The 15,423-nt window shown below is 44.6% G+C and overlaps 1 protein-coding gene across 1 annotated transcript in view; it reads right to left on the bottom strand.

Annotated features, from left to right (window-relative positions):
* DNAH7 (dynein axonemal heavy chain 7) overlaps positions 1 to 15,423 on the bottom strand; it is a 156,748-nt gene that overhangs the window by 52,673 nt on the left and 88,652 nt on the right. The window contains exons 41-46 of the mRNA XM_036319035.1: positions 14,286 to 14,515; positions 13,268 to 13,598; positions 10,818 to 11,164; positions 8,764 to 8,944; positions 5,067 to 5,252; positions 750 to 913 (exon numbers count right to left, since the gene is read on the bottom strand). Of these exons, the coding sequence (XP_036174928.1) occupies positions 750 to 913; positions 5,067 to 5,252; positions 8,764 to 8,944; positions 10,818 to 11,164; positions 13,268 to 13,598; positions 14,286 to 14,515 (1,439 nt within the window). The remainder of the gene's footprint in view (positions 1 to 749; positions 914 to 5,066; positions 5,253 to 8,763; positions 8,945 to 10,817; positions 11,165 to 13,267; positions 13,599 to 14,285; positions 14,516 to 15,423) is intronic.

Genomic DNA, 15,423 nt, shown 5'->3' on the forward strand with positions numbered 1-15,423 from the left:
TATATATTTTATTGATTTCAGAGAAGAAGGGAGAGGGATAGAGAGATAGAAACATCAATGATGAGAGAGAATCATGCATTGGCTGCCTCCTGCACACCCCCTACTGGGGATCGAGCCTGCAACCCGGGCATGTGCCCTTGACTGGAATCGAACCCCGGACTCTTCAGTCCGCAGGCCAACGCTCTATCCCAGGGGTGGGCAAACTTTTTGACTCGAGGGCCACAATGGGTTCTTAAACTGGACCAGAGGGCCGGAACAAAAGCATGGATGGAGTGTTTGTGTGAACTAATATAAATTCAAAGTAAAAATCATTACATAAAAGGGTACGGTCTTTTTTTAAATTAGTTTTATTCATTTCAAATGGGCCGGATCCGGCCCGCGGGCCGTAGTTTGCCCACAGCTGTTCTATCCCCTGAGCCAAATCAGCTAGGGCTGTTTGTTTTTAATGGTAGGATTTTGCTCTATTTGCTGAAGATTCATTTAAAATTAAGCAAGTAAAAAAACTTAAATTAAGCAAGTAATCTGGGTGTTTTTTTTGTTGTTGTTTGTCTACCATGGTCTCTAATACTCAACTATTCCAATATTAATAGGAAAAGGAAGTGATTATTCATATATAATTTAGCTAATTAAGCAAAAAGTTTTCTTCAACACTATCAAAGTACGCTAGCTATGACTTGTCACAAAGCTACACAGACAAATAAATCTCCTGGTTCGTGGAGGCCATCTGTGAGAAAAATTGTCTTTCTTACATGGTGATGATTCCGTTGTCAATGGAAAACGAGTCAGAAGGTAGCCCAGCGATATTCCAGGTCCGGATGGTCACGGCTTCTCCCAGGGTGCCCATCAGGGAGTAGTCTTCGGAACAGGGGATGCCCCTGCCCTTGCACAGGTCTGTCCACTCCTTCACTTGGTTCTTTAAGACACACACAAGGAGAGGAAACATACAAGGTCAGAGGTTGCTGAATGCAGGCTCTGTGAGCTCCCTGCTTACACTTCATTCATTGAGTCAGCAAACCATTGTTGAAGTTCTACCTAAAAAATGATTTGTGTTTACCGGATTTTTTTCAAACAAAATGATAACTTAACTCAAAATGATAACTCTATGCATTCAAATGAAAATTAATTACATCCAATGTTAAGGTAAAGTTTAGACAGATCACTTAATCATAAGGCCAGAATTCTGTATATGGAAAAACAATTGCCAAGTGTCGTTCTTCTACAGCTTCACCTGACAAAGCAGTTGGAGGTCACCATGTGTTTTTTTATACATTTTCTGTAAATTGCAAATGGCCAGCAAGCTTAGTATAGTTTATTGTATAAAAGTGAATCCAGCTTGAACTGGTGGGGGACCTGGAAAATGTGCCTTGCTGGCTCTCACGTGCCCTGGGCAGGAACCATGGCGGGGCGTTTAGACACCAACAAGGATCAGGACTTAGATTGGAGTTTGGGGTACCCCACCCCGGATGCTCAGGAGCCGAACAGGGACTTCGAACCCAGGTTCACATGCAAAAAAGCCAGAAATCAAGGACCCATGTGAAGTTACAGATCAAAGAATTCAGAAATAGTGCAAGACACGGGCAGGAGGAGGCGAGGAGAAGGTGGGTGCACCTGTCTGTTGGTGTCAGCCCCGGAGGGTGGGGGAAGGGATGAGACGCTGGTGTGAAGCGATGCCGGCTGAGAGGGCATGGGGGCTCTGCCACCTCCCGCGGGTTCCTGCTGAGGAGGCCTGACGACATTCCCTTAGGTTTGGGGGGAGCTGAGAACTTTCCTGACTGATCAGCCAGTCGTTTTGCAGAATGGCCCCTAGCTGGGTCTGTGCGATGTTCCCTGGAGATTCGGTTGGTGCCGGGCCCCTTAGGCAGGAATATGACAGGAGATGTGTGCCCGTTGCATTCCACCAGTGGCGCACGAGCTCACATTGTTCCCTTATTGAGGCTGAATTTTCACTTGATTAGGGTGTTGTCTGCCAGGCTCCTGTCTCATAATTCCATGATCTTCATTTGGAATCCTGATTAAAAGCTCTGAGTTCCCTGTTGTGTCCCACCAACTGCCAGTCATTCATTAAGGCCGGAGCTGGAGGAAGTGAACTCCCAGGCTCTGGGCCAGTGGGTCTAAGCCAGGGAGGGGTGCCCAGCAGAGGCCCACAGGCAGGGTTTGAACATGGAAGCACAGGCGGCCGGGGGCTGGGGCAGGACACTGAAGTAGCCTCTATAACGTTATGTTTAGAACTGAGCGGGTGCTCCCTTCGGCAGCGCATGCACTAACATTCCCACTGAACAGGAGGCTCTTGATGTGTGTGAATTGCCTGCCACCTTGACCCGGGGAAATAAGAGGAGATTCCGGAGCAGGACTCCACGGATGGGCTCACAGGAGGGACAGCAGCCTGAGAGACGCGCTAGGAAAAGGCAAGGCCCGGGGTGCTGCAGTGAAGCCAGGGAGGGCTGAAACTGCCTGTGAGCTTCATGCCGGCACCATGGGACGATGGGACAGATGACGGGGCTCCTGGGTAATGGGGCTCCTTGGATGAGGGGGCTCCTGGATGAGGGGGCTCCTGGGTGGGGGGGGGCTCCTGGATGGGGGGGCTTGTGTATGGGGGCTGCTGGATGGGGGGCTCCTGGATGAGGGGGCTCCTGGATGGGGGGGCTCGTGTATGGGGGCTGCTGGATGGGGGGCTCCTGGATGAGGGGGCTCCTGGATGGGGGTCTCGTGTATGGGGACTGCTGGATGAGGGCGCTCCTGGATGGGGGGCTTGTGTATGGGGGCTGCTGGATGAGGGGGCTCCTGGTTGATGGGGCTCCTGGATGAGGGTGCCGGGGTCCAACCCCAGCAGGTCCAGGGGTCCCCAAAGGTGTGGACGGAGTCGGCGAAGAAGGAACGACACGAAGGCAGCGTTCAGTTGATCAGCAGCCTAGCCAGGATCTCTAGCCAGGTTCTGGTCAGGATCTCCAGCGAAGTTCTGGTTAGGATCTCCAGCCAGGTTCTGTGTCCATGTTCTCTTGCTAGGTTCTCCAGCCAGGTTCTGTAGCCATGTTCCCTCACTAGGTTCTCCAGCCAGGTTTGGTAGCCGGGTTCTTCAGCCAGGTTCTCTCGCTAGATTCTGTCTCTAGGTTCTGTTGCCAGTTTCTGTCCAGGATCTTTTGCCATGTTCTCTCGCTAGGTTCTGTCTCTAGGTTCTGTGGCCAGTTTCTGTCCAGGATCTTTTGCCATGTTCTCTCCAGTGAAGTTCTTCTGTCTCTAGGTTCTGTGTAGGTTCTGTGTCTAGGTTCTGTTTCTAGGTTCTGTCTCTCTTGGTTCTGTCTTCTAAGTTCTGTCTTCTAAGTTCTGTCTCTTGCTGTCTTATTACATCTGTATTTATACCAGTTGATTCAATCCTATCAATCTCTTTTACAAAGGTTAGGGCGTTTCTTATCTCCATTCCAGGGAGTAAAGATTATGTAGCTTAAGCATGATTGTTCATAGTTAAAGTGATTAATTACCCGCCTGGCACTTAGTTGAGGGGTTTTATTCCCTCCCTAACTTCAGGGGAAAATCCCTACCTGGGGAAACAACCTTTCTCAGAGAGGAGACCTTGGTTAAAACACATAGTGCCAAGAAGGTGAGCAAACATATTAAAAACAGTATGCCATATATGCCAGGTCCCTTGAAACAGCAAGGATGGACCGCCTCCCGGCATGAGGGAGCTCCTGGTTATGGGGCTCCTGGATGGCAGGGCTCTGTGATCAGCAGTGGGCGGGGAAGTGTGTTCACAGGAGGAGCTGTGGCTTTGCCTGTATCTTGAGCGTCACTTTGCTCCTGTCAGTAAATTCCCAGGTCTCGGCTCTGGACCCAGCACTCCCTGGAAGCGTCTGGCAGGGTCTGCGGACAGCCCCGCAGGAAGAAGCAGTGACGGGAAGTCAGCAGGACCCAGCGCTGGAGCAAGGCTGCAGGAGGAGCTGGCGGCAGGCATGGTGTTGCCTGGTGCACGGTCAGCCTGGCCCTGGGCCGCCCACAGGAGCCTGGGCACACAGCCCGGGCCGGGCCAGGGGCCAACAGAGAGGGATGAAGGCCGGGTTACGTCTCTCATCGCTCCCAGCTGACGCAGACGAGGAGGAAGAGGCTTAGCTAGAACATGGGCTCCCTTTTCTCCACAGTCTCGCACCACTTGTTGTTGATCTGCTGATGGTAGCCATGCTGGCCGGTGTGCGGTGGTACCTCATTGTCGTCTGAATTTGCGTCTCTTCGATGATTAGCTATGCTGAGCACCTTTTCTTATGTCCCTTGGCCTTCTGTATGTTCCCTTTGGAGAAGTGTCTCTTCAGGTCCTCTGCCCGTTTTTTTAATTGGATTGTTTGTCTTTCTTTTGTTGAGTTGGATGAGTTCTTTATATATTTGGGATATTAAGCCCTTATCAGATGTTTCATTGGCAAATATGTTCTCCCCTGCAGTGGGCTCCTTTTCGTTTTGATGCTGGTTTCTTCTGCTGTGCAGAAGCCTTTTATTTTGATGCAGCCCATGTGCTTATTTCTCCTTTGTTTCTCTTGCCCTCGGCATTGGACCAGTGAGAATTCTGCTGCTACGGGAGATGTCTGATATTTTGCTGCCTGTGCTTCTAGGATTTTTATGGTTTCGCGATTTAAACAGAACCTTGTGCACTGCTGGTGGGAATGCCGATGGTAAGATCACTACGGAAAACAGTGTGGAGTTTCCTAAAAGAATTAAACATGGAACTGCCATGTGACCCAGTGATCCCACTTCTGGGAATACATCCTAAGAAACCCAAAACACCAATCAGAAAGCATGTATGCACCCCTGTGTTCATAGCAGCACAATTTACAATAGCTAAGATCTGGAAACAGCCCGAGTGCCCATCAGCAGATGAGTGGATAAAAAAGGTGTGATACATCTACACCACAGAATACTATGCTGCTGTAAAAAAGATCTCTTATCCTTTGAAACAAGATGGAGGGACACTTTCTTCTCCCATTTAGCGAAACACACAAATAAAGAAACATCCCTCAGGTTAATTTCTGTGTCCTGGGGGGGGCAAGAAGACCTTGGCAGTCACTGATCGTCTCCCTGCCCCTTACCTGGCGGTAGTTGGAGGTGAAGGCACCCAGGTAGGCCACGACCCCCGAGGAGATGAGGATGTCGCCCGTCAGGTTGATGTACAGCAGCCCCAGCTCCAGGGCCGATTGGCTCCAGCGGGTTTTCTCACCCCCGAGGCCACCAATCAGCTGCTCAGCCCGTTCCAGCTTCTTGCTGCACAAGTCAACCTCAAAGGCAAGAGTGAATTGTGTCAGCAGCTACAATAGAATGAGTTATAAAATCCTGCAAGATTTTACCCTCAGAGAGAAATTATTACTTTTTCATTACAAATTTGTCACTGGAATTTTTAACTCTCTAAAGCAGTGGTTCTCAAACTTCTGGCCCTTTAAATACAGTTCCTCATGTTGTGACCCAACCATAAAATTATTTTCGTTGCTACTTTATAACTGTAATGTTGCTACTGTTATGAATTGTAATGTAAATTTCTGATATGCAGGATGGTCTTAGGTGACCCCTGTGAAAGGGTCGTTCGACCGCCAACGGCAGGGATCCTCAAACTTTTTAAACAGGGGGCCAGTTCACTGTCCCTCAGACCGTTGGAGGGCCGGACTATAGTTTAAAAAAAAACTATGAACAAATTCCTATGCACACTGCACATATCTTATTTTGAAGTAAAAAAACAAAATGGGAACAAATACAATATTTGTATTTGCATGTGGCTCGCGGGCCATAGTTTGAGGACCCCTGGCCAAAGGGGTCGCGACCCACAGGTTGAGAACTGCTGCTCTAAAGGAAACATGTGAGCTATCTCATTGTGAACACTGGGAAGTTCAGAACCTTTGATGATTTTTCCATAATAGAAGTATGTCTATGAATACAATTTATGAAATTCATAATGGTATTTGTCATGGAAAGCAAAGATAGTTTTATTTAAGGAAATGACCTATAGTATGAGACACTAAAAGGTTAGTAATGAAGAACATACTCTTGCAAATATAGATGTTCCCCCTTCATTTCAATCATCTAAATGCATTTTATTTTAGTAATCTCTGAACATTTCCCACTCATTTAACTTATGGTTGATTTTATAACTTTAAGGGTTAAATGTTTAAAAGTTTTAATAACTTATGCTTACTTACAAAGCACGATTTTCAAGTTGTTAAATGTATCAACCTACTCAGACACCTGCAAATAACCTTACCTGGGGGCATCGATCACCAGCTGAGAGCCTGCTCTGTCAAAGGACTGGTAACCACATTTGATTACACATAATTAAGCCATGTGATTAGCAAATAAAAAGGGCAGTTATGAAGGTAGCAAACTTGGGGGGAAACCAATTCAAACCAGGCAATAGCAATATTCCAGTAGAATACCTGAATTACTTTGATTTATTTTAGCCCTAGCCAGTTTGGCTCAGCGGATAAAGCATTGGCCTGTGGACTGAATGGTCCTGGGTTTGATTCCAGCAAAGGCACATGCCCCAGGTTGAGGGCTCGATCCCCAGTAGGGGGGTCTGCAGGAGGCAGCCAATTAATGATTCTCATCATTGATGTTTCTATCTCTCTCTCCCTCTCCCTTCCTCTCTGAAAACAATAAAAATACATTTTTAAAAATAAAAAAATAAAGTGATTTAGCATCATTATTTTTGGGAGAAGACAAAATTAAGTAAAGTTTATCTCAAGGTTTAAAATGAAATAATTCACATGAAAAGAGGAAGTAAATAGCCAGTCTGGTGTGGTTCAATGGTTTTATAACCAGGAAGATATGGTTCAACTAGAGGCCAAGTACACGAAATTCGTGCACTCAGGGGGTCCCTCAGCCCAGCCTGCGCCCTCTTGCAGTCCAGGAGCCCTTGGGGGATGTCCAACTGATGGCTTAGGAGCAGGCCTAAGCTGTCAGTCAGACATCCTTAGCACTGCACTCGCCAGCCGTGAGCCATGCTCAAGGCTTCTGGCTGAGGGGTGTCCCCCTGTGGGAGCTCACTGATCACCAAGGGGCAGCTCCTGTATTGAGCATCTGCCCCCTGGTGGTCAGTGCGCATCATAGAGACCAGTTGTTCTGCCATTTGGTCGATTTGCATATTCACTTTTAATTATATAGGATAATTGCTTTTAGATTAAAAGATACAAAATACTGTATCAATTTATCTAAAGATAGGTTTAAAAAAGCAAAAGGTATCTAATTGGTAATATTTTTTATACTTGCTAAATTTAAACCTTTTTTTTTTTTTTTAATATATTTTATTGATTTTTCACAGAGAGGAAGGGAGAGAGATAGAGAGTTAGAAACATCGATGAGAGAGAAACATCGACCAGCTGCCTCCTGCACATCTCCCACTAGGGATGTGCCCGCAACCCAGGTACATGCCCTTGACCGGAATCGAACCTGGGACCCCTCAGTCTGCAGGCCGACGCTCTATCCACTGAGCCAAACCGGTTTCAGCTTAAACCTTTTCTTTTTTAATTTTCCCTTTTCTAATAGTTTCTGCCTTTCTTCATCCATTATTCTCTCAATGATCTTGAAGTGGTAATCAGGCCTTGGACTATAATAAAGTTGTCAGAGAAACAAGTAAGTAAAAAATATTTTAGCTAAAATTTCTCCTCCAAGAGCAGATTTTTAGTAGACATGTGCAAATATTCATTTTACAGCACCATAAGTTCTAACATGTTACTTTGAAAAATAAAAATGTCGAACATACAGCAGAGCTGAAACATATTTAGAGTGAGCAACAACATCCTGTCAGTTATATTGTTTAAACTAAAACTGATGCTCAATGGTAGGTCGCATTTCTAAGTATCAGCCACATATGTGCACAAATATAGAATATGTGCACATATGCTACAGGAGGGAGCAGGCTGGTACCGTGGGACCGAGCATAGCTACTAGGGTCAGATCGCCTGGGTTCCAATCTTAGCCTTAATGCTTAGAATCTGGGGTAACCATGGACAAAGTGCTCAACTTTTCTGTGCTTTAGTTTCTACAAAAAGGTACAAAGAGATTACCTCCCTCATTTATTGAGGGAATACATGAGACCAGTACATACAACAGTGCCTTACATATAAGAAGCACCCAACACAGTTTGACTGGCACAAAGTATTTTGACTTCTTTTCTGGAACATGCTCAGACTTTAGCAGTTAGTTTTTGCTAACAGTATCGCTATGTGAGTTAGAGCAGCAGTCGCCAACCTTTCGGACCTCGCGGACCACCGGTTGGCAACTGCTGAGTTAGAGCAATGCTTTTAGTCTTAAAGACATTTTCAGTGGCCACAGCTTGGTACTGAGTGTTGAGTTCTAATCTCAGCGTTGCCACGAACTCTTATACAATCTAAGGCAATGAACATTTTGGCTCTCCATTTCCTCACCTCTATATAAAATGAAGACTAATTTAAATAATCTAGCTCGATATTTTAATAATACAAGGCAGAGATGATAGTGGCAATTTTTTTTCTTTTGGAGAAGGAAAGGGCCAAGGGAAGGTACACATTTTAGGCTCTGGGGCCCAAGAGGTAAAATCGAGGCTATCGTGTAGGTGCTTTATAACCATTTAATATGTAATCATTTAACAATGATTACTAGTGTATGGACCATAAAAATGGGCGATGATGAATTTGGCCCGGGCCCACAGGTCACCAACTCCTGACCAAGAAACGAGGATCGCTGTGGGATGTGCTAACATGAACATGGTCTTCACTTTCAATAGTGGACAGTTTGCCAGCATTTGCCTGCACCATCCTTTACCTGGTTCTCCAGGTCAGCCTTCTTCTCTTTGTTCTGCTCCAGCTTGTCCTGCAGCTTGGCCAGCTTGTCCTGCACCTCGTGCAGGGCAGCCTGCTTCTTCCGGAGGCCGTCCATGGCGACTTTGAGCTCCCCTTCTGCTGCAGCCAGCTTGATCTTTTTGGGAGCGACTATTTTTGCCACTCTGCAAGAAAGTGAAATTGGAAAATGAAATATACACTTAATATTCCAGGGCACGACCACTGAATTTGCTTGCCTAATATCCTTCCTCTAACTCAAAACCCATCTTCATATACAACCTAGACCAGTGATGGCGAACCTTTTGAGCTCGGCGTGCCAGCGTTTTGAAAAACCCTAACTTAACTCTGGTGCCGTGTCACATAGAGAAATTTTTGATCTTTGCAACCACAGTAAAACAAAGACTTATATTTTTGATATTTATTTTATATATTTAAATGCCATTTAACAAAGAAAAATCAACCCAAAAAATGAGTTCGCGTGTCACCTCTGACACGCGTGTCATAGGTTTGCCATCACTGGTCTAGACTGATCTCCTTACTGTCTGTTTCACCCAAGAATCAGTCAAGCCTGATCCCAGAACATCAGACGTGATGATTAATACCCAATAGGCATAACGCTTCAAACAAGTAATTGTTTTTTACCCAAAACAATAATATTTGGTTGTTGCCAGTGTGGGTTTTTTTTTGGTGATTTTGCAAAAGGAGAATAGCACATTCATGTAAAATATTACAGAGTTTGGGGAAAGTAGCTAAATTCTGATGAGGAGAAAGTGAAGTATTCTATCTGTGTCATTTTACTTCTTTTTAAAATTTCAGAATATACCCTTAGGTAAAACCCAATTTTCTTATAAACATGTAAGTTGGTAATAAAAGGGACAATATAGGAAAAAAGAATGGATCTAAATTATTTTCTTTATCTGGAAATGGAGTCAGTCATGCTATCTTTCTAAACAAATCATAAAACATTACATTAAAATTTATCATTGAACATAATATATGTACAATGATTCTAATTGTGTGTATTTGAAAGATCCTGTAAAAGTTGCTTTTTGAAGAAATAACCAATGGCTTTTACTCTGTACATGCTATGCACAGTCTCACACAATCATCAAAAAGGCTCCTTGTCTCATAAAGAACGTGCATATGTTACACCAGCGGTTGCCAGTGTGGCCCAGGCCCCTCCCCTTCACGGGGGCCCTGAGGTCCGCCCTTGTCCACTGGAGCATCTGTGTAAGGAATTTCTTCACATGCTTCAGTCAAAACAATATACGCAGCAGACTGAAGAAGCAGATTCGAGAGTCCAGCCATCTCCTACTAGAGCACATATTAAAGAGATTTGCTGGAATGTAAAACACCAGCGTTCTTCTCATAATTTTTTTTTGTTGAAAATGTGGATTTAAAAAAAATAATTTGTGTTAACATGTAATGTTCTCTTTTTTTTTTTTGTAGGGAAATACACATGTAATGTTTTCATTGCTCTTTTAAAAAATGAGCTCTTGCCCTAGCTGGTTTGGCTCAATGGATAGAGCATCGATCTACGGACTGAAGGGTCCCAGGTTTGATTCCTGGTCAGGGCACATGCCTGGTTGCAGGCTTAATCCCCAGTAGGGGGCGTGCAGGAGGCAGCAAATCAATGATTCTCTCTCATCATTGATGTTTCTCTCTCTCCCTCTTTCTTCCTCTCTGGAATCAATTAAAAAAAATATTTAAAAAAATAAATATTTGAACTTAAAAAAAAGAACTCTTAAATGTATTTAAAAGTTTCTCAGTTTTAATTTCTAGCTGGTAGATAATAAACAAAAGCTTTTGGGTTGCTAATAATTGTTAAGAGTATAGAGGGCTCCTGAGTGGAGAACGTTTGAGGAGCATGGCAGCACTCTATTTAATTGCTGGAAGCTCGCCTCCACCAATATGCAAGCACAGACAGGAATTAGCCGCAGTTTCCTGAGGTTCCTCGCAGCTCTGTACCGTCTAAGTCTGATCCTGTCTAAGTGGCCACATTGGAGAAGAGCGTACCAGGTTGCTGTCGGCACTCACTTGTCGTACGAATCCATGGCGATGACCCACTTGCACAGGCCCTCGGCCGCCGTGGATGCATTTCTGATCTTTTCTGGGACAAAATCCGGATTTGGAATGTAATTTTTCCTGATGATATTCATGTAGGCCGGAGGAATGTTGTCTTTGTCATATTCATGAAGGGACTGTAGGAATCGAATGTCACCGAGGAGTCTCTTAGCTGGACCCCAGAAATCCTCTATCTTCTTCCCGGAACCTGTGGGGTCGGGGATCTTGTCGGATTTGATGCCTTTCAGGATGCAGATGGCCTCCATCACGAGCTTGACCCCAGCAGGCGGACTCTTCATGGACTTGACCACTGTAATGTCCTGGAAGTGAAACACACCAGTTATTTAAAAACAGCTTGTGTGTGGATTATTTGTCATTGGTTTTTATTCTCAAGACAAGCTGTAGGCTCTAGAATCTCATTGTTCAGGTGACTGTGATGAGAAGTATTGTCAAGAAGCATGGAGAAATCTGTGTCTCCCCCAAAAGTTAAAAACTACAAATAATGATGGGAAGATACCTATGTAAGATTACTTGACATAGAGTCTACTTCAAAAACACACCAAAGAGAGATTTGGCTGTCACAAAGTAAGAGTTTTGTAGCTTCTTAAAGACTATAAAAATGCAAATGTTAGAAAAATACAAAAATTATGAATATGAAGATCTATAATCATCGTATACAGTTAACTACTGCAAACATTTGTGTTTACATTCTTCCATTTCATTTTCTGTGCCTGTGTACATGCCACAAACCAGTGTCTTTTAACCAATGGGACCATGGTCTACATAACACGCATGCTGTGTTAGGAACGATTTCAATAACAATATCAGTGAACAATCTTTCATGCTGGTAAGATTGATCATCATTCTAATGGTTGCACAACTTTCCAATGTATAGACATGAATCACAATCCTTACGCCCTATCAAAGCTGTTTTACTATTACGACTGCCCTATTGAATAAATGACTGTATGTTCTTTGTCTTTGAAGCTTTTAACACATATTGACAAACTGCTCTCCAGAAAGTGTCAGGGTGCCTGTTTTACTACCTACACCCTTAGCAACATTTGTAGGCATTCTGATAGGCAAAAGAAATCTTACTTTAATCTGTGTTTCTTTAAATACATGTGAGGTAAGATAGATTTTCCTATGTTTAGTGACTATTTGTAGTCCTCTTTTGTGAATTACTTCTTTATACCATTTTACTGTGTGATCTTAGAGCTACTTATCTGTGAGAGCTATTTATGTAGACATTAATCATTTGTTTGTCAAATAATTCAAATATTTCCCCCCGTGTTTCTAAACTTCTGTCCATAGTGTTTATATCAAACAAGATGCGTTGGTTTTTATAACTTTTATAAAAACTGTATTAATTGTAAAAAATGCAAGGTCTCCAGATTCTACATATCACAAACAATATTGCTTAGTTTTATTCTGAATTCTCTCACACTCAAGAAATACTAGGTCCTAGTCCATTTAGAGTTCATAAATATGACTTACATTTTCTATTTTATAGTAACATAACTATTTACATTTAAATTTCCATCAGTCTGAGATATGTTTTTGAGTAAGGTATAAATAAAATCTCTAACACTCTCCCACTTACCCCACCCAACAGTTTAGCCAATATTCCCTCACACTACTTATTTTTTTAAAATTCATCTTTATCTTTCTTAATTGAAATGTTCCCCTTCCATATCTTAATTTTTATTATTTAATGCCACATTTCATCAAATCTAAGACACCCTACTAAAAATATAAGCCAAATTATTGCAGATATCACACACACACAATAACCACTGGCAAACACTGACACAATACAGTCGGCCCCCCCTGGCGGATTCCACATTCGCAGACTCAACCAACCGAGGATTGTTGTTACTGCTTCCTAAACAATACAGTATGAACTACTTACATAGACCTTACTTTGTCTTTGGTAATGAAGTAATCTAGAGATGATTCAACATGTGCAGGAGGATGTGCGTAGGTTATATGCAGATACTGCGCTATTTTATAACAGGAACTTGAACCTGCAGATTTGAGTATCAGAAGGGGGTCCGCCCCCCAGACACTGAGGCGCGTCCGTACTTTCTCACCTCTGCTGCAGGGTGCACCCCAATTACAAACGTGCCCACATATGAGACAGGCTCTCCGGATCAAAACGTACACTTGGTCTTATGCCCCTGTCGATGACTGTGGCTGTTTTGCAAAGTTCTTAAGGTGACAGGTGTCCCATGGCAGGTGTGACATTGGGGAGGTTTCTGCTTTTTCAAGATCGTCTTAGGCATGCCTGTGCATTTCTTTTTCTTCAGTGATTAGGGAACCCTGGGACTTGGACGGCGTGAACAGTGGGGACAGGTTGCGGCACACAACGCGAAGGGCCTCCCTGAGCTCTGAGGACTCCTCCCGCCCGCGCGGCCTCTTACCTGCGCGGTCAGGGTGTCCAGGGCCGCGAGCGCCGACTCGAGGATGGGCAAGGCCCCCGCCAGGTCGGCGTCACATTCGTCTTTGATGGCTTTGGCTGCCATAGCCTGCTCGTTCGCCACGATCTCATCCGCTTTCACTATTTTTTCCGTCTTGGCCACTTCGAACGATTCCCTCTCGATCATCACCATCATTTCGTCCACCGCTTTGCTGGCAACCTTTAGCTGAGGGTGGAGCGCCTCCAACTCCAGCTGCATGGAGGCGACTTGAGATGCCGCGGAATCCAGTTTCTCCAGACCCACCTCATACCTCTTCTTCATCTTCATCACTTCACTGAAAGCAAACACACACCACGCTTAGGCGTCAGGCTCCGGGCCCTCCTGCAAGGAAGGAGATTCAGTGTCCTGGGCTCTCGGGGCTTGTTCAAAGCATGGCTAGAGGAGTGACCGGGAAAATTTCCACCAAAGTCAAACCTATAAACACAGAGAGTCTAAGGGTGGTTACCAGGGGACTGGGTGTGGGTGAGAAGAGGGATGGTGTTTAAAGGTACAAAATTATAAGGAATAGTCAAAATCTTTAGAGCTCGAATGCAAAGCTAAATGAATATCGCTAATGACATGGTATGATAATTATGTCATGTGATAAACAGTGGTCCAACGGCAGTCATACTACAATATTAAATGCATCAGAGTAACCAGTTTAAACTTACACAATGTTACATGTCAAATTTCTCCAATAAAAAAGCGGTCGTAATATAAAGTGTGTAACTGAGCAGTAGGTAGCTATGTTAGGCAATGCACCCGTACAAAAGAGTAAGACCCACTCCTTACCTTAAAAAGTGTTTGCAGAGTAGTTATTCCATTGCGCCACAGAGCCTGCGGAGTAGTTATTTAACGACTTAACAAAACTCACTATATATGTGAAGTAAATCTCTAGTACATCACAGCAATGCCGTTTTGGTACACACAAACAATTTAAAACTGCTGTAGCTTACTCAAAAATATAAAAATTCATTTTTACCTTCTTTTATTTTCCAACAACAGTTTGAAGGTGGAGATTAATTCCAGATAAGAGGTTGGAGTCACATAATTGTATCTTTGAAGCTCGACGTGGAAGGATGTGGATAAATCTATAGTGGACGTGTGGAAGCTTTTACACATGTCGATGCAGCCGTCCCGTATCTCCTCTGACATCTCAATTTCTTCCAAAAAGCGTGAGGCCACTGCCTGGAGTGCATCCTCAGGCCACGACTAAATGTAATAGAAATGCTTCAGCGCTGGATCCAAGTTACTCTCTGGGCCTGTGATACTGTGATCCTTTAGAACTCAGGGGGGTTAGGGGTGGAGGGGGGAGGAGGAGGCTGGGGATGCGTGGGGGAGATGTGTTCATGAGGACTCCCCCAGGACTCGCATGCTCAGGGCAGGGAGCGAGCAGGAGTGCCTGGAACACTAGCTCTATGGCTTGTTCGGGGCTCAGAGGAATTGCTCCTAACACCACAGGAGCGAGGAAGAGGAAAGGAGCGAAACTCACAGGATGTCTCTTTCTGTGCCATTCTGCTGGAATTGCCTCATTTAATCCTCCCAGTAGCTCTCTGAGGTAACTAAACCCCAGAATCATATGGACAGCAACCTCCTTCGTTTCTCTTAGAGGTATCTCACACTCAACAAGCCCATGGCATGGTTCCTGTCTCCCCCAGAACAGTTGCCATCGTCTCCAATTTAGTGAACATCACCCCATCCACCCAGTGACTCAAGCCAAAATGCAGGAACCCTCCTTGAGGGTGGAAAAAGAGAGGCAGGGGTATTTCCACCTCTATTCCTCGCCAGCGGGAGCTGAGCTCTAGGCTTTGGGTTCCTGCACCTGTCAGGCAGTCCTGCTTCCACAGCTCCAAACTCCAGTCACACTCGTCCCTCCCTTTTATATCCAGCTGTAGTACCCGCTTCCTGCGCTGGCCCACCACTGCTGGTCACTCTACCTTCCCTCTCATTTCCTTCCACCCTGCCGACACCTCCACGAAGAGTCTTTTCATTCAACGTTCCCCAGTGATGCCTTCCAATGTGCCCTGTCTTTCCCTGACAGGACGCTGACCGATACACAAATTTATCCTAAGACTTTCTAAGGTATATTGAGGTTAATGACTGCATACACTAGCAATAAA

The sequence above is a fragment of the Myotis myotis genome, unplaced genomic scaffold (genome assembly GCF_014108235.1).
Source record: "Myotis myotis isolate mMyoMyo1 unplaced genomic scaffold, mMyoMyo1.p scaffold_m19_p_8, whole genome shotgun sequence".
NCBI classification, from domain to species: Eukaryota; Metazoa; Chordata; class Mammalia; order Chiroptera; family Vespertilionidae; genus Myotis; species Myotis myotis.